Below are 17,667 nucleotides of genomic sequence, written 5' to 3'. Positions count from 1 at the left end.
TCACCACACCCCCGGCTTCTTTTGCCTCTGGAATCCCCTAATAAAAGTTAAACCATTTTTGTGGGTTTGTTGTGGTGGTTTTTTCCCCTTACAGAAGTGGCTAAACGTACAATCTCTCATCATAAATAATTATGGCTGTAAAACCCTTGTCTTCTATGCAGTGCCGGGTGGTGGCACTGTCCCACTGTCAATGTCACACTGTCCCACCGCGTAGGGAAAGTGGGAGGGAGCTGCCACCCCCCCCCGTGCCATCGGGTCCCTGGTGGCTCCGTACACCCGCACTGAGGATCCCTGGTGGTTCCGTGCTCTGCCTGCACCTGCCCGTGTCCCTGTCCCAACTGGAACGTCCATGCTCAACCTGCACACAGGGAGCAAACAAAACTTAAGAGACATGTCACCTTGTTGGGGACCCTCCCCAAGTGTTGTGCCTGGGTAGGAAAGCTCCGTGTGCCCTCCTCCTCCCACAGCAGAGGACCACGGCTCCTGCTCTCCAGGTTGCCCGGCCAAACACACACCCCAGCCCTGGCAGGACCCCGTTTGCCCCCAGCAGTTGCCCACGGCCCACAGTCACTGCCCCTGCGCTTCAAAGGGAACAGACAAAGACCCCACCCTCTCCCAAACTAGCTTAATTAGGAAATTAGCCTGTTAATTAACCACCAGAACTATAAAACCGCCGTAAGTAACACTAGCAAAAAAGGATCAAGATCTTGAAGGGGATCTCTACAGAAGGTAAGTAGTGCTTTTTAGTCTATCCTCTTAGCACATGCCTGTTATTCCCTGGTACTTCTTGCATACTAACTTATTTAAATTATCTTTAAGAAAAAAAAGAGTATTTAAATCTCTTAAAGAAAACTTTCCTTCTAGTCTGACCATACAGTCCCCTCTTGTAGTAAATCTACTAGCTTTTTATCTCTGCTTTTAATGCATTCAGTGTAAGAAATGGCTTCAGACCATACGAGATGCCTTCCCCTTCCCTGACCTGCTCCATTCCCTCTAGGAAGGCAGCCGCTGGCTGAGCCTGCGGTGAGAACTTCCCTCCTGGGTGGAGGGGGAGCATGAAGGCAGTTCCTGCCCATGGAGTAGAAGGCTCCAAAGACCTTCCTCAGTGCCCTGTGTGGGTGGTGGGACCCTACAGGTGGGGGATACCACATGTGGGACTGAAGCTAAGCTTAAGAGCTGCTCTCCCATCTTAACCAGAGACCAGCTTTAGAATCCTAAAAGGACTCAACTTTAATTGGTTAATGGACCCTAATGGTCCTCTGACTCAAGGAACATGGATAAAGTGTCTTGTACCTCCAGGGAAAACCAGCTCCATCTTAGTACTGTGAGCAGATGGAGAGGTTTACTGAGACTTTCCACACCCAGGGGTACAAAGCTAAAAGTAGTGGTATACAAGCTGAGGCTGAATAAACACTACTCTAGGGATGCTCTGTGATGACCTCTGAGCAATAAACAGGCCTTGGTGCAATTGTGTTGATCTAGAAGACAATGAGAGGCTGGATGCCCACCAACCTGTCCTGGATCCCACTTAGCTCCTTACTCTCCTAAGCAAGACTGAGACGGGATTCTGCAGCAGATCAGTTCAGCTACTCTAAGCTTGCAACTCATTAATGAACAGTAATGAGCAATAGCATGTTTTTTCTAACAGGGACATCCTGGTCTCCATAAGCCTGACAGTGGTGGGATTCTGCACCATGCTGTCCACCAAGAGGCACGGTACCAGCATCCTGACCATAAAGGAAGTCCTGGATAATGGGTTTGTGGCTGGGGCCTCCAGCTATGCCCATTCTTCTCCCATTCGCACTTATTACGTAGACAATAGCAATGCCTCCAAACCAGACAGCTGGGAGTTTCTCATGGACTTGGACAATGCAGCAAAAGGCAGTTCTGTGTGTGTTGTCAAGCAGTCAGAGTCTCTGAGCAGCTGTGTGAAGACTGACCTGCACAGCCTGACCCAGGGCATCTCCGACCACAGTCTTGTCTGCTTCTGCAAGACCCACCACAGCCAGGCTGCCTTTGACCTGTCCGGTTTGCCCTGTGAGCACCCCAGCAGAGCCGGCTGCCTGATGGACGTGGCATCGCAGAACACCTCCACGCCATGCAAGAAAGAAAAGCAGCCCAAGCAGCTGGAGAGCCTGCTCTCCAAGAGCATCGAGCTCACTGGCGACCTCTCAACCCTTGGGAAGATGCCTACACCCAGTTGGGAGATCTCATCAATAAAAGCCCCCCTGGATACCAGCCTGTCCCTTGATGTGAGCACTGAGGAGTTACGGTTACTGGGATGCTCCAAACCAGATGCGTCATCCCTGGAGACCTCTGTAGTAATTCCTCTGGCTTGGCCTGGAGCCTTCAAGAGGCACCCCGTGCTGATCCACAGGTCTGCCACCCCCGAGTCCCAGCCGAGCAACCTCGAGCCTGTCCCCGTGTTCTTCCATCAGGCTCTGTGATGCTGCCAGACGGGGACCCTCTGTGCTGTGGAGGGGCAGGGGGCTGCCACCCCCGGTGCAGCACAGAGGATGAAGCCCTCCTGCCCTGAGCTCGCTGGCTGGTGGCACCGCATGGTGGACCGCATGGTGGTTCAATCCTCCAGCCCTGGGCGGCTGAAACGCCTCTGCTGGGTGGAGGAAGCTTCGGCTGTTGGTGGCAGCAGCCTCGAAAGCCAGCACCAGCTGAGCAGCAAGCCCTGCTGCCCCCCCCCCCCCCTCCCTCCGCGGTCTCTGTCTTTTGTATTAATGCAATAAAGATTTAAATTTCACTCTGTCTGTGGTCTCTGCTCTCTGCCCGCCCGGCCCACGGCTGCGCTCCGCCGCACACGGGTGCAGGGCCCAGCCCCAGCCGGGCCGAGGTAAACAGGCCGAGCTGCCGGTAAAACAGCCGCCTCCGGCGCTTCCCCACCCGCGAGGGGGGCCCTACTGCCGACACGGAGCTCCAGGGGAGGGGGCCCGGCCGCCTCCCGTCGCGGCTGGCTGAGGAGCGGCGAGACGCCGCGGCAAAATGGCCGGGCCCCGCGGCAGCCGCCTGCCCGCCCTCCCCCGTTACCTGGCTGAGGGTCCCGGGTAGGTCTCGGTGAAGGAAGGCTGCGGGAGCGCGGCCCCCGCCGCCGGGCCATGGCGGGGCCGGCCGGGCCCGGCGCTGCCCGCGGGAGGCGGCGGCGAGGCTGGGCTGGGGATCCCTCTTCTGGCACGCCGTGAGAAAAGCAGGCTGGGAGCGGGCCGGGGAAGGCGACGGGGGGGTCCTGAGCCCCATTTTACACTTTTATGCAGGATTTTAATCCTTGTCCCAGCTGGAGGAGCTCAGCCTCGTGGGCAGAGCTGCGGGAGGGTTCGCTGTGTGACCCCCACGGCCTGGGACACGCAGTCTAGACCAGTGGGCTCAGGACAGTGGTGTGAGGGTCAACGTGCCTGAGTGCCAGCTCCTGCACCTGGGTCACAACCACTCCACAAATGCCACAAGCTTGGGGAAAAGAGTGGCTGGAAACAGAAAAGGTCCTGGGGGTGTTGAATACGAGCCAGCAGTGTGCCCAGGTGGCCAACAGCATCCTGGCCTGTGTCAGGAATAGCGTGGCCAGCAGGAGCAGGGCAGTGATGGTCCCCCTGTACTCAGCACTGGTGAGGCACCACCTCAAACACTGTGTCCAGTTTGGGGCCCCTCACCACAGAAAAGACATTGAGATGCTGGAGCGTGTCCAGAGAAGGGCAACGGAGCTGGTGAGGGGTCTGGAGGACACGTCTGGTGAGGAGCGGCTGAGGGAGCTGGGGGTGTTCAGCCTGGAGAAGAGGAGGCTGAGGGGAGACCTTCTCGCTCTCTACAGCTCCCTGAAAGGAGGGGGTAGTGAGGGGGGGGTTGGTCTCTTCTCCCAAGTAACAAGCGATAGGACAAGAGGAAATGGCCTCAAGTTGCACCAGGGGAGGTTTAGATTGGGTATCAGGAAAAATTTCTTTACCAAAAGGGTTGTCAAAGGAACAGGCTGCCCAGGGAAGTGGTAGAGTGGCCCTCCCTGGAGGCATTTAAAAGACCTGTAGATGTGGTGCTGAGGGACATGGTTTAGCGGTGGTTTTGGCAGCGTTGGGGTAACCGTTGGACTCGATGATCTAAAAGGTCTTTTCCAACCATAACGATTCTGATTCTATCAAAGGAACACAGCCACCCCTCTTACCGATTTTCTTGCTCTCCCAGTAGAGCTCCCCACCTTCCACAGCCACTTGCTCCCCTTCCTTTTTTCCCCTCTCCCATCGCTGCTTACAGCAGACACAAAGGCATGGAGAATTACTCGTTAAAACCAGCCTTCCAGGGCATTTACAGTTTGCTGAGGAACCACTATACACTCCCCCCTCTTCTGTTAGGGATGGATTACAGGATGAGAAGTCATGTTGCATGAGAGGGCAGGGACAAAAACAGGGAAAGCAACAGTTGCTTGGAGCCAACTTTTGTAAATTACAGCAATAATTTCATTTATATATAAACCCCGTGGCTAGCTGCATGCCTAACCCTACAGTGGCTGAGCCTCACTTCTTGAAAGCCCTCACCTCAAAATTATGGCAATCAGCCATAAACTTTAAGCATACCATATTCCCATGACCAAAGTAAGCATGTCCATTTACAAAATAACAGTTTAGAGGGCCAAAGGAACAGCTTCGACAGAGATGCAAGCTGTTGCTTCCACATACATTTCACACTAGAGCTTCTAGCCAAAAAAGCATCCATTCAGTGAAAAAAAATCTGTTCTTTTGCTTCAGCTGTCAGAGTGGCATCACAGACAAACAGTAAACAGGGTGCTGCTTGTATTCTCCCTCTGCTCAGATGACTTTTTTCTAAACCATGTTACAACAGCAGGAACAGGTGACAAAACAACTCAGAAAAAGGGCCCAGAAAGAGAATGTATTTACAGTTTGAAGTATAAACACTGCAGAAGGGAACAAACCAGATCTATAATTAGGAAGAGGATTGCACAGTTGTTTGGTTCAACTGCAGTCTGTGCCGGTTGACTGATTGGTGTTGATACTGCAGAGGAAAGATTAAGCTTATTGTGTAAATCTGTAGCTGGAATGTACAAAGTACTCTGTGTCACAAACACAACCATGCCCTAAAGAAAAATAAGTGAAAGAGGAAATTAAAAATTTCAAACATGCTGCTATGGAAAAGGAATGTCTGCAGTGGAAGAAGAGATACTGTGTGCTAATAAAATGTTAGCAGAAATGGTTGCAACTTTGCAGGTGTTTTGGGGCACCTCCTTTAGAAAAACCTGTGCCAAGCTGTCACCCAAAGCATAAAGCAATGTAAAATGAAATGACTTTTTGTGGGATGAAAGATGAACAGGTCTTTTGGAAAAAACAGCTTTGACATTAAAAAGGCATGGCAGAGCAAGATAAAGCACAGGTGGCACAAAGTCTGCAGAGAAGGCTTGAGTTGGGGAAGAATTTAAGCTTCACAGTTTGGGTGTCAGATTAAATACAAATTTTTTTGGATGTCAAAGTGCAATCTCAGTGTTGATATAAAAAAAGAGTCCTTGCAACACAGACACGCAGTGTTAATGATGTTGACAGATCTTTTCTTCTCACCACTCACCACTCCCTGGCTCTATTTTTGCTGTGCCTTGAGCTTCAACATTCTGTGGTCAATTAATTTCACTTGAATTTTCATTATTCTTGTGCATTATCTAGGCTCGCTATCTCTGGGAATAGGCTAGATATCAAATAACTGTAAGTAAAAATATTTCTGAGTTTCTGCACAGTATCACATTGTCTTAATAATGATCCATTAAATCTTAAAGTCATTTTCACCCAAATGCCCTCCCTTCTTTTCAAAATTATGTACTTCCAATCTTATATGAGACAGCAATCTGCAACAAAGTCATTATTGCTTGATTTTGACTCCTTGCCTCCCTTGGAAGAAATGTTTTCCTTCTACAGTAACAAACCCACCTCTCCTTGGTTCTCTTTGGCAGAGAGACAAAAGGAGACTGCCTCAGGGTGACAGTCTGACATAATTTCAGCAGCTCCTGTGTTTATTGCTGTATTTTCTTTTCCACAGTTCACAAAACAACAGTCTTCCCACAGTGCAATTAAGGACTCCAGGTACACCAGGAAAACTGGCAGTAAGCCTTACTGCAAGAAAATGATATTGGAGCCAGAAAGACCAAACCCACATTTTCTTAATATAAGATTTTTTTCATATATTACAAAATTACAGTTTCAATAAAGAAGTAGAAAAATAGGAAAATATTTGGAAAGTGCTTGCAAAATACAAGCACTTCCTCAAAAAGGCATTAGTTATCCAAACTACTACACAGAAATGACCCGAATGTTCAGTGAACTACTGAGATGGTCCCAATCAGTATACCAAACACAGAGGCTGAAAAAAAATGGAAAAGTACGTTTTTACTAAAAGGTCTGTCTCAAACTGGGGAAAGCCAGGTCTCAGTTACCATTCTGGAATCCAGCTTCACTTGTGTCAGTATCATGTTCCTTAGGAAAGGAGAAAGGAGAAAAAAGAAAAAAAAAAGAATTTTAACAATAGGGTAGAAATGGCAGGGTTTTGTCTTATCTAGACTATTTGAGAAACAGGGAATACTTGTTAGTAGAAACAGCTGATGTGCCAGTATGTTCCAAACAGACTCTGAAGCATCAAATTTACTATAAAGAATTATTTCAACACAGTACTGCCTGTGAGTAATACAGCTGGTTTCATGGTTTCACGTCTACATTTAGCGTTAGCAAGCACTGTGAACATTCATGAGGGCACACTGCTGTTACACAATGCACCATTCATGAACCATATTGAGCTGACATTACCAAAACTACACTTGCATGTATTAATCCCCCAATTAAAATAAATGAGAGACTTAATAAATTGAGCACTACGCATTCTATACAGATTAACAGTCGTTAAGTATTCTGGATTACACTTCACTGGTCTAATTTATTACACAACAAATGTCTTAACACATCACTGTACCTCTTGCCTGTGACAAATGTGGCTGCTACAAAGATATATCGCTCCCAGTGCAGATACCACCAACTATTCACTCGCAATTCTGTAATTAAAAATACCTGATTCAGTTTCTTAAACTCAACCACTTGGAAGAAGATGTGCTCCAGGATATGTTTGGCATCTTGCTTCTCTTTTGGGAGTTTACTTGTTACTCCTAGAATATCGCCGCATTTTCGTACATAAAACTCCAGGTCATCATCAGTACCTAAACAAACATCCCAAGGAAGAAAGCAGTTGAATATCACACCTATCCGTATCAGCTGGGCAAAAACTTACTACAAAGCTCCATTTCCTGTTGGCATTCTGGAAGGTTAAATCCTACAAGTAAATTCAGTGGACTAGCCATGACGTATTCCTGCAGCTAGTACTTTCTCATCTTGATTAGACTTAAGGAGTGTTTAGAATAATCTTAACATTTTAACTTCAAAGCATAAAAAGATGCAAAATTAATCAGCAAGACTGTGCAAAGCAGTTTATGCATGATATAGGAAACAGCAGGCAGAAACATAATAAAATGTCATGTAACAAACAAAATGTCATGGTACATAGTCATGTTATCGATTTCCAAGGCCTTCCAATTTCTTGGCCCAGGACGAGACCAGTGGATTTTCATTAATGAGGCCCATGTTTTAAAATTAAACATAACGACAATTTTCCTCCAAGAACTTGGACTTTATATATAAATGTGTAAACAATCAGCCTGCTCTGCTTACATTTGTTTGTAATCTCTGCAAGACGAGCTTTCTCAGAAGAAAAAGTTTCATCCAAGTCAAACAGCTCCAGAGGGGGAGGAGGCAATTCTCTGAAAGCAGGTGGAAAAACCTTGAAGAGAATAATTAGTATAGTTTATTGCCAAATATTTTTCTTACACTTTACAGATCTCCCAGACAACCATTTTAGACTTACACTGGACTTGAAGAAACTGTTTATAAAGTAAAAAGCAACTCCAAAGACCACAGTACAGAGGTACACCTTTTTAAAAATTCTGCTTGTATTTTGCAAAAATAGGTGAATATTCCAAAAGAGTTTAGTCACAAGCATGCCAGAATTATCAGCTAGCATCATAACTAGACACACTGCATTTGCTGTCTGGCTTTAGTTTTTCTCCATGAGACCCAGGTGACAGCCGAGACAGCTGAGGTACTAAGCTCACCATAAGAGTTCACCTTGGAAACGTATTCGTGTTAATTCTGATAAAGGTATTTTCTTTTTCATGCAGTCACCACTTATGTCACAAGCTGGACTTGTGTTTTTAAAGAGCAGCACATGAGACACTACTTTCAGTTGCACCCCTGCAGCTGTAAGGATCCCAGTGACGATTCCTCAGTGGCCGAGGTAAAGAAGGATGGTGCCATGATGGCAAAACTCAAAGATACTCAAAAATACCTGCTTTTCAAAATAAGTTTGACACTGCTGTAGCACGTGCTGTTGCTGCCAGCCCAAGTCTCTGCTGGTAAAAGTTTGGCCAGCCCTTGCTATAAAAGGCCAGCGCTCCACTTTCTACTTCCCTAAAGGAGATGGGAGATGGAAGAGCAGGACAGATGGGCTCCTCCCCTGGCAGCAGCCAGTGTATTGCTTACAGCACTGCTGCTTTCTGAAATACCACGTTCTCTTTGCACAGTGAAGGTGGAACCAGCACCTCACCAGACTGGGAGCAGCTACGCAGCTGAAGGCTTGTATACAGATGGTATTCTCCTACGGTACCAGATGGAACATTTTCAAGCTCTGTTGATAAACTTTAAAAGTGTAAATAAGTGTTCTTTCCTAAACGATAATCCCTGCAATGTATTCAACTCCCAAGTGACTAATTATTACAAGAGCATTTATCAATTATTTTTTTTTTTTGAAAGGACTACGGAAATGACACACAGAGGTTTTACATGAAACACAAGGATTCTCCGTGTGCTGTATGAGTGAGAAGATGTACTCACAGCTGGCTGGAGGACAGGTAGCGGAGTCTCAAATTGAGGCTGGATGAGTTGGAGGGGTTCATGCTTCACATTCAGCTGTTCATAAGCTCTGCACACGGAGGAAGACACAGTATGAGACAAGAAACGATACAACATCCATTTCCACTTGCATGCCATAAAGGCTATAGAGATGAATTTTTATGAAGACACCAGGGTCAACGTTATGCACAGTCATAGCATTAAAAAAATGCGATGTCTAATTTTAGAAGGACCCCAGAGAACTAGGTATCAATAATAACTGACTTCTACAGCAAGTAAATTAGTTAAAATTATGACAGAGAAGAAGATAATGATAGGTGGATATATAAGATGGTAGAAGAGAAGGATGTCACACCTCTTCAAGCAACTTTTAAAGGGATGAATGAGCATGAGGAAAAAATGATCCCGTTCAAAAAGAGCAGACTTGGGATTTCAGAAAGGTTTTTCAGGAAGTCCATAACCAAAAGCTATTTTAAAATGTTACTTGTTATGGGATGAGAAGGGAGATCCCACTATGAATTCACATAGCAAAAATACAAGAATAGAGTAAGAAGAAAGAGTGTCCACAACAGAGTGGAGTTTCATGGAATCTGTGTTAAGCCTGCTACTACTCAACGTGTTCATACATGATGTGGGTAACAGCTGCGTTATGAGGGACAAAGCCGCTAGTGATACAAAACTCGTAAAACTGAGCAGCAGATAAATCTCAAGACACAATTATTGGTAAATGCAAAGATGAATGAAATGCAGCTTCAGTAAAGGCCAAGTAATTCAAAAGTGGAAGAACAACGAGCTCTCAGTTATCATTCCACAAAGTACCCAACATAACTGCAGACAGTTACACTAAAAGTATCAGGCCACTCAATCAGCAATAGTCAGAAAAAAACAGAAAACCATGTCAGAAACTACAGCTAAGACAAGAAGCAAGGAAAAACATCACTGTCACACTGCGCAAATCAATCTTCTGGTATCTCCATATTCAGAATGCTGCCTATAGCTCAGCCTCTTCTGCTCTTAGGCAGACACAGTTAAGCACAAACAGAAAATGCAGAATGCACAATGGAAAAATAAATCAATAAATCAATAAATCACAGCTGCTGACTTGATAACTGAAGGGAGGGCAGTTGTATCCAGCTGATACAGGGATGTATCAAACAGCTTTGTGAAGTCTCTTGGGTTCTCATCTCCTTCTTGCAGACAGACTCGCAGTTGCTCAGACAGTGCGGCTGTGTCTGGGAGCATGGTATAGTCTGAAATCTGAACACACACACACAGAGGTACACACACCTATGATTTAAAAAGACCAACCCATTGACATAGTCTCTTTCTAGTTTATCTCTCACCTAAAATCTCATCTAGAAATAATTACTTCCCTCTTTATCAGCTATGACCATTTGCAGTGCAGCTTACTACATTAGTAGACTGTGCAAACTCTATTCTATTAGCTATAAAGCTACTCACCACATGGACATTCTATCTGGATTTCTGTTAATTCTTTAAAATTAAGAGACAGCTTACTAGTCAACTGTGCAAGACCGTTAATTCTTTTTATGCAGAATATACAATTTTAACACAGATATTCCCAAATAAAAATAGTATTTGCATACATCTGTTAAAAAAAGAACTAAAGTTGATACACAGGTTGATCCCCACTCATATACAGAAAGCCTGCTTTCACTTCATGGACATTCCTCTTGTCCGAAGACTCAGAGCGAAGTGGAAACTTATTAAGCTGGAGCAGCAAATGATCTCATACAGATGGGCAAATTGGGAAGAGTCTTTCACAAATGAAGTCTGCTAATGAACAGCAATCCAAGTCTGACAGAGATACAATGCCATTATTTTTTTTATGCCTAGTCCATCTGTCTACTCAATCTCAGACCCTGAATAAAGGGTCTGCAACAACAACAGCATCCATGTAGCTGTTAAGCATTTTGTGCCAAATACATGGTTTGCCAAAACCTGTGCTGCTGGATCACACTATTACTTACTTCCTCGTGATGGATCTCTCTTACCTCAGGGTCCTCCATATCCATCTGGTTTAAATGGATATCTGATGTTGTGAGCCACTGGAAAAGCACATCCTGGAGAAGGACAAGACTTAATTTCTAGAGGGTCCAAGTAATCTATTATAATGCTTAAACATTCATATTAAATCTATTAAATAACATAGCATAAAGGAAGAAAAAAAAAGGTAATAAATCAAAGAATATCTGGGGAGAAAATACAAGCTTTATTTGTATTTACATCTGGAACCAATGCTTCATGGCAATGAGCATACTTTGTATGAGGCACACACTTTCAGGAACGCCTCAGCAGGAAACTCCCCGTCTTACACATAACAACATTACATACCCCACTTTGGAAAGCGCATTACAATCTCCAGGTATCAGGAGCTACATATGCAAACGTTTATTATTAATCATGTAGCCATAATCAAGGGCTAAGGAAGCTATGAAAAAGTAGTAAACAAAAAAAAAAATCCCCTACTGAATATTAAATTTTTAAAAACAATAAAGTAGCAAACAGAAGTTGGAAAAGCTTTTCAGAGTCCTGTAACATAAATAATAAGCTATATCTTTAAAAACTCTTTCCTGCTACTTGTGCTCTAACAAATTCCTCAGGATGGTAGCATTGGGTTAGAATCTCCATACTGAATCCGTTTCATAGCTGCCTTGCTCTAAAACGAAGCCAGTGAACTTGGATTGCTTTGCAAGTGATGAGGATATCCACTAAGAAAACTTAAAAAAAACCAAACCAAAACAAACAACTTACCATGATCTTACCATTTTCTTCTTTATCTAAATACTGATCACTGAACATGTGGGAAGATCCCAGCGCTGCCATCTTTCCACCTTGACTCTACCAACAAAGAATACAATATAGCAAAAAATCCTTCAAAATCACAGTTTTAGAGGCAATTGTTAATGCTAATTACAAAGTGATTTAAAGAAATATGAAATTTCAGAATAAGTAGTGACAAAAGAAGTTTCAAACTTCGCAAGCTCACAAGAGCACAGCAGCATCGTAGGTGTATATGCTTTTAAGGTTCATAAATTTATTAAAAATACTGATCTGCATTTCATAAGAGTAGGCAGACAACTGGCTGGCAGTCAAAAAAAAAAACAGAGAATATAATCAAAACCAGCTGCACTTAGGTTATTTTTGCAGAAAAAGAACACTCTTTTTTTTTTTTCAATCAAGCGAAAAAGAAAAGCGAACGCATTAGTAACTTTCTGCAACCCATTCTTCCGTGTTCAGAATGTCAACCTAGCGGCTAGTGACCTGCATGTCAATATAGCACGTAGTCATATCAGGTAATGAGAGAAGAGTCTGGTAATTTTATTATTTGTAAGATAAAAAAGTAAAATGCAAAATATTTTAATTTAGCTAAATTAAACATGCATGAAAACACATTCATGAAACATCTTTGGAATACTTCTCTAAGATTACCCCTTAATCCTTTCACATAAGAAATGGTCAGTTTTCAACAGAACAAGAAACCTGTAATGCTCCCTGCACCAACTGTGAAACTCATAGCATAATATAACAATGGATACTGCTGTAACAAATTTGAAGATACATCAAACAAAGCTCCAGTTTGTTTAACAAATTTCTGATGTTCCATGTTTTGCAAGGTTTTAACCTGAATTCTACGTGCTTTACCCACAATAGCATAACTAGGTAGCATCCTCTGCTCTTACTTTCCATTCCTTCACCTTCTGTTGCTCTTCTTTACCATATCTCTCTTTCTCTCCATGAGATCTTGTTTTCCTTCTACTAAGTTTCTCTGCTCTGCTTGGGAGACAACCTCTGTCTCTGGCTTCATCTTCTACCCTTGTGTCTATAACTTCCTTGAGCTAGATAGGAAAAATGATGCCATCTATTTGATGCTCATGTCATGGTATCGTATCAAATGAAGAACTATCAGTATGATGTGTAATTGTTTCCACAGCACAAACCTATCACGCTTCAGTGATCAATCCATGCAGCACACTTCATGAAAGTGCAAGCAAGTTATATGGATTTCCCTTACTGCTTAATTTAGTTGTTATAATTCTTAAAAAAAAAAAACGCTCCTCTCCATACCGATTAGGTGAAGCACATGAGACCCCACATAAATAGGCACATCACGTGTGCAAAGTTAGGCATGAGTCTATGGGTCCATTGGATCTATGTGCAAATGTTGTGTGGGTGGAGGGATTTTATTATATCTTACTCTGACAGCTGCAGATAAAACGTGAGCAGCAAGTGCAACTCTAAGTTCACCTCACGTTGCTGTATTTGCTTTGATTTATAGGGTTTATTTCAGCTACAATATGGGGGAATGAAGATATCAAAAAACACAGTAGTGTTACAGATTAATCAACATAGTAAAAATGTGTCAATGTGTTTATGTTCATAACAATATTAATTCTTTGTACCCATAAAGCACTACTAGAGTTTTTTATAAACTGACAGGGTTGGACGTGTAAGATAACTTAAAAATCTACTATTTCCAAAGTGATAGTCCTCTTCCTTAACTCAGTATGGCATATTTATGAAGCTAATAATAACCTTTCTTACTGAGCGATCAATAAAACAGTGGGGAAAAAAAACAACCCAACTTTAAAGAACTAAAAATATCTATTTGTCAACCAAATAAATATATAATCTGTGCTGACCATCAAATTAATTCTCCTCTAAACCCCATGCAAAGAAGTTTTCCATAAAAGAGGGAGGAGTCACTAGGCTCATCTGGAGTTTGCAGATGCATCAAAAAATAGCAGTGGGTTTGTAAGTACTCCCAGAAAATCCACTCACAATTTCCGTGTGGGGCAGGGGGAGAATGCAGGGTTTGTTACACGCAGAATCATACCTCGTGCTGATAAAAAGCAAGAATAGGCCTGTTGAGCGGGAAGCAGACAGATCCCGTTGACAGAATAGCCACCGCTGGTTTCATCACATTCAGTGTGGCACCAAATGGATACACAAAAGTGAGCGCTCTGCAGGAAATACGGGAACTCCATAAGTACCTGCACATATCAGGTAGGCCAGACATATTTATAAAATGTGACCAACCGTAATTGCGGAATGCCAAGAGGCACGGTTTCAAACATTCAGATCGTTATAATGACATTTTAGTCTCTTTCTACAGGTTTTTCCGGATTCCTTAAATAAGGAACAAAGAACACTTGATTTCTGGATGCACACTCTGTATCCGAGAGAAGGGTAGTTAACTCAAAGAAGAATATATATTCTGGAACAAAACTACATAAAATGTTTTTAAACTTACATTTTTCCTTGTAATCGACCACATGGCCATTTATTAGTCTAAAATCTAGTTGCAAGGAAGAATACAAACATTTCTAGTTATTTACTGAAAAGCTGCGTTCTTCTCGACGCCTTTTCACTCCTCTGCAGCACAGATAGATGGAAAGCTAAAAACTGCAGTAAATATCTATCTTACCCTGGATTAAGGCTCTTTAAAGATGTAGGATTGCTCGTGCCTGCAGCCAGACCACTTACTATCTAGAGGTTATTCATATTTACATTGTTTAATCAAATTCACATCCACAGACAAGGGACAAAAACAGATCTGGTCAGGAGAGTAGTAATTCCCTTCAAAACCTCTCACTCTTGCTCCTCTATTGGTTATCAGGCGTTATTAAACACATTCTCCTTTCCCGATAGAACCTTGAGGAGCAAGAAGCTGATGTAAGAAATACATCAGAAAACCTCAACACAAGCACAACACGCTCCTGCTAGATTGCAAACCTGCTAATTCCGAATTATTCTAAATCTTTTCACATTAGCTTCCTCAAAGGAAAACACTTACTGTGAGTCATGTCCACTTCCATCTTCATCTGTTGTCTCAAGCAATGTTTTTCTTGCAGCTTCACTGATTCCCCTACAGGATGTTGAAAAGCAAAACTTACTGAAAACAATACGGATTCTAAGAGTTTACTGCAAAGATTTATATACCCCAAATATTTACCTATTCAAAACTCCATCAGAGATCAATGCTTCTTTTGGGTGGTGGTACTTGTAATACACATTTCGTACTACAGCATCTTGAACAAAGCAAGAAAATAAAGAAATTTACATCTTAGCCAATCGATCTGCTAGATATAGCAAAGAAAAATGAGTTTAGCTCTCAGAATTCCTAAGTGTTTGCTTCTAACACCACAAAGCTGGCATGGGGCTCCCAAAAGAATTCAGATCAGCCTTCTCTACTGTTTTCTTTTGGACGTACAGATTTAGAACAGGAAAATATTTGCAAGTTCAAATAAAAATGAGTACGTCTCCATGTCTTCTGCAAAGCAAATTCAAATTCTTTTTTTAGACACCTTCCAAAAGCACGATGAATCTAATACTGCTGATGCAAAAAACAGGCATAGTCTAGAAATGCCACCAAAGACCCTAAAAACATTTTATGTACACTGAGACATAGTTGTTTTCTTTTTTTCTTTTTTTTTTCCCCACATTGCCAGAAAAAAAACTTAATGAATGGCATTTTATTGATCTGCTAAAGAAAAGTGCCACTCTTTATTCAGGGAGAGCATGAAGTGATTCAACTCATGCAAAAACATGGAAATAATGTCTGAAATGAAAGGGTTTTTAACCAAGAAATGCCACTAGAATTATTTCTTACTAGTAAATACCATTAAAATTGACAACTATGGCAAAGGAATGGAGATGGCCGAGCTGTTATCAAGGTACTGTCTCCATGGAAAGCCTTTGTGTGCTTCAGTTTTACTCTGCCATGTACCTGTAGGTTTCAAGAAGAAATACCTCTTCGACCAACAGGGACTTTGTGAGAGGGATCTGCTTGGCTTCTATCTACAAAGGCTGAACCCGCTCTTTAGGTTTTGTTGACAACAGAAGAATAAAAGTTATTAGTGAGACCCATTACCATTATTGAAAACGATCCCATATTCTTCTAACAAAAAGTTAATATTTGTGCCATATCGTGTCTCTCCGCCTTCTCTGAGCATCACCAGGATGGCTCCACCATCCTCCAGGAATTTCTTCAGAACTGAAAACTAGAAGACAGCAAAGATCCAGAAAAAAATACATGTGAAAGAAGCTACACACAAGACTGCAGGAAAGTTATATGGAGATGAGGGAAAGTAAATGATTCCATTTACTTGCAATGAATATGATCCTATCAGAAAAGCACTCAAACCTCAATTAGTGTAAACTCACATACAGCAGTACTATTCCATATTCCTCTGTGATGTTCTTTTCTATTTCACATTAAGCAGATCTTGAAACGTGACTAATTTGCAAACGATTATTGACTTCTTACCTCAGCAGCACTGAACTTTTCTCTTGGCCCTGCTGTAATCCACAATTTTACCCCAAACAGTTTCTCAGATGTGATCTCATCTTTCAAGCTATGAATAGATTAATAAAGACATGTGTTATTCTTGGATATAGTCCTGAACCACAACTTAATTTCCTTTTTTTCTTTTTTTTTAAGAAGTAGCAAATAAACACAAAGCAATCACTTCAGTCACTTCACATCCTTTTCTGAGTTTAAAGTTGACAGTTCCAGTGAAAATAACCCTTACACATTTCAACCCATTAAATAGTAAAGCCCCTCTAACGAGGTACTGTGGCAGATCCAGAACTGGTATAAACTGTCATAGCTGCTATTAAACTTTGCACCTGAGGAGCTTCCTCTTATTCTTTTTTCTGTTTTTGTGTAGTGGACAGATAAACAATATAATATCTACAAGAGGTGATTTCTTTTTATCCTAAACTCTAAATCAAGACAGACTCAAAAACTTGTATCAGGACTTTTATCCTTATAACTTATGCTCTGTCTGTTCCACAGATAAAACAACAAAAAGCTCCAAAGACAACTATGCACAGCGTCCGACAGTGAAATTACAGCTAATGCCACAGAGTGCAGTCAATGCAAGAGAGATGTTCGCTTACGACAGCCACTCAAGACACTCTGGGTATTGGATGCAGACCACGAACCAGTTTCAGTCTCTCTCCGGGGACCGCGGGTGCCCTGACTCCTTTCCCGGGCCGCGGCCCCTTCTCTCGGGAAGCGGAGGTGAGGACGGGGAGGTGAGGCGCATCCACACATCCAGGCCAGGCTTGATGAGGCTCCCAGCAACCTGATCTAGTTAAAGATGTCCTGCTCACTGCAGGGGGGTTGGACTAGATGACCTTTAAAGGCCCCTTCCAACCCAACACATTCTATGATTCTATTCTATGATCCTGGGCTGAGGGAGGCCTCTCCTCCACCAGCTGCGAGGAGCCCAGGTGCGACTTCGGCCCTGCAGGTAACGGCCCCTCCGGCCGCGGAAAGGCGGCCCCTCTCCCGCCCCAGCGCTCCCGGGCAAGCTGCCGGGAGGGACTGGAAAACCCGCCCCTCACCTCTGGATCTTCCAGTTACCGCGAAGCCTTTTCCGCAAGGCTTTGTAGCTGCTGGCGAGGGTGAACGCCTCCCCTTTGGACGCGTTGAAGACTATGGCGTTCCGCAGGCCACTCTCCATAGGGTTACCCGGGGAGGGGGTGGGCTACCGAAGGACGCCAGCTCTGGGGACGCCAAGCGAGCCTCCCACGCCCCTGCTCCCCGGCGGGAACCGCGGGGCCGGGGTCGGAGGCCGGGTCGGGGCCCTGCCCGCCGCAGCGGCGGGGAGAGCAGGCCCAGCGGCCGTTACCCGGCGCGCTCCGCCTGGCAACGGGACGGCAGCAAGGGCGCATGCGCGGAGGGCGCTGCCATGGC

General features: G+C 43.7%; 2 protein-coding genes across 7 annotated transcripts; one reads left to right on the top strand and one right to left on the bottom strand.

Annotated features, from left to right (window-relative positions):
* The first annotated feature begins 698 nt into the window (after positions 1–698).
* LOC128916720 (uncharacterized) lies at positions 699–2,447 on the top strand. Its single transcript, XM_054218737.1, has 2 exons — positions 699–729; positions 1,649–2,447. Exon 2 carries the CDS (start codon positions 1,695–1,697, stop codon positions 2,445–2,447), a length of 753 nt encoding a protein of 250 aa, XP_054074712.1. The 5' UTR covers positions 699–729; positions 1,649–1,694.
* A 3,539-nt stretch (positions 2,448–5,986) lies between these two features.
* Positions 5,987–17,623, bottom strand: IFT52 (intraflagellar transport 52). 6 transcript variants are annotated; one of them, XM_054218354.1, is made up of 15 exons: positions 17,316–17,444; positions 16,911–17,080; positions 16,231–16,318; positions 15,835–15,964; positions 14,917–14,992; positions 14,758–14,829; positions 13,798–13,924; positions 12,644–12,799; positions 11,715–11,801; positions 10,955–11,023; positions 10,042–10,196; positions 8,922–9,009; positions 7,704–7,812; positions 7,050–7,195; positions 5,987–6,464 (listed from the first exon to the last, which is right to left on the bottom strand). In XM_054218354.1, the coding sequence occupies exons 4-15, from the start codon at positions 15,914–15,916 to the stop codon at positions 6,417–6,419; spliced, it is 1,215 nt and encodes a 404-aa protein (XP_054074329.1). In that variant the 5' UTR covers positions 15,917–15,964; positions 16,231–16,318; positions 16,911–17,080; positions 17,316–17,444; the 3' UTR covers positions 5,987–6,416. The 6 variants fall into 6 exon arrangements, with proteins under 6 accessions (XP_054074329.1, XP_054074330.1, XP_054074324.1 ...); XM_054218355.1 differs by having other exon boundaries at positions 16,911–17,058; positions 17,316–17,397; XM_054218349.1 differs by lacking the exon at positions 16,911–17,080 and having other exon boundaries at positions 17,316–17,623.
* Between the last annotated feature and the right edge of the window lie 44 nt (positions 17,624–17,667).

This window comes from Rissa tridactyla, chromosome 12 (genome assembly GCF_028500815.1).
Source record: "Rissa tridactyla isolate bRisTri1 chromosome 12, bRisTri1.patW.cur.20221130, whole genome shotgun sequence".
NCBI classification, from domain to species: domain Eukaryota; kingdom Metazoa; phylum Chordata; class Aves; order Charadriiformes; family Laridae; genus Rissa; species Rissa tridactyla.
This window is presented reverse-complemented; position numbering and strand designations above follow the sequence as displayed.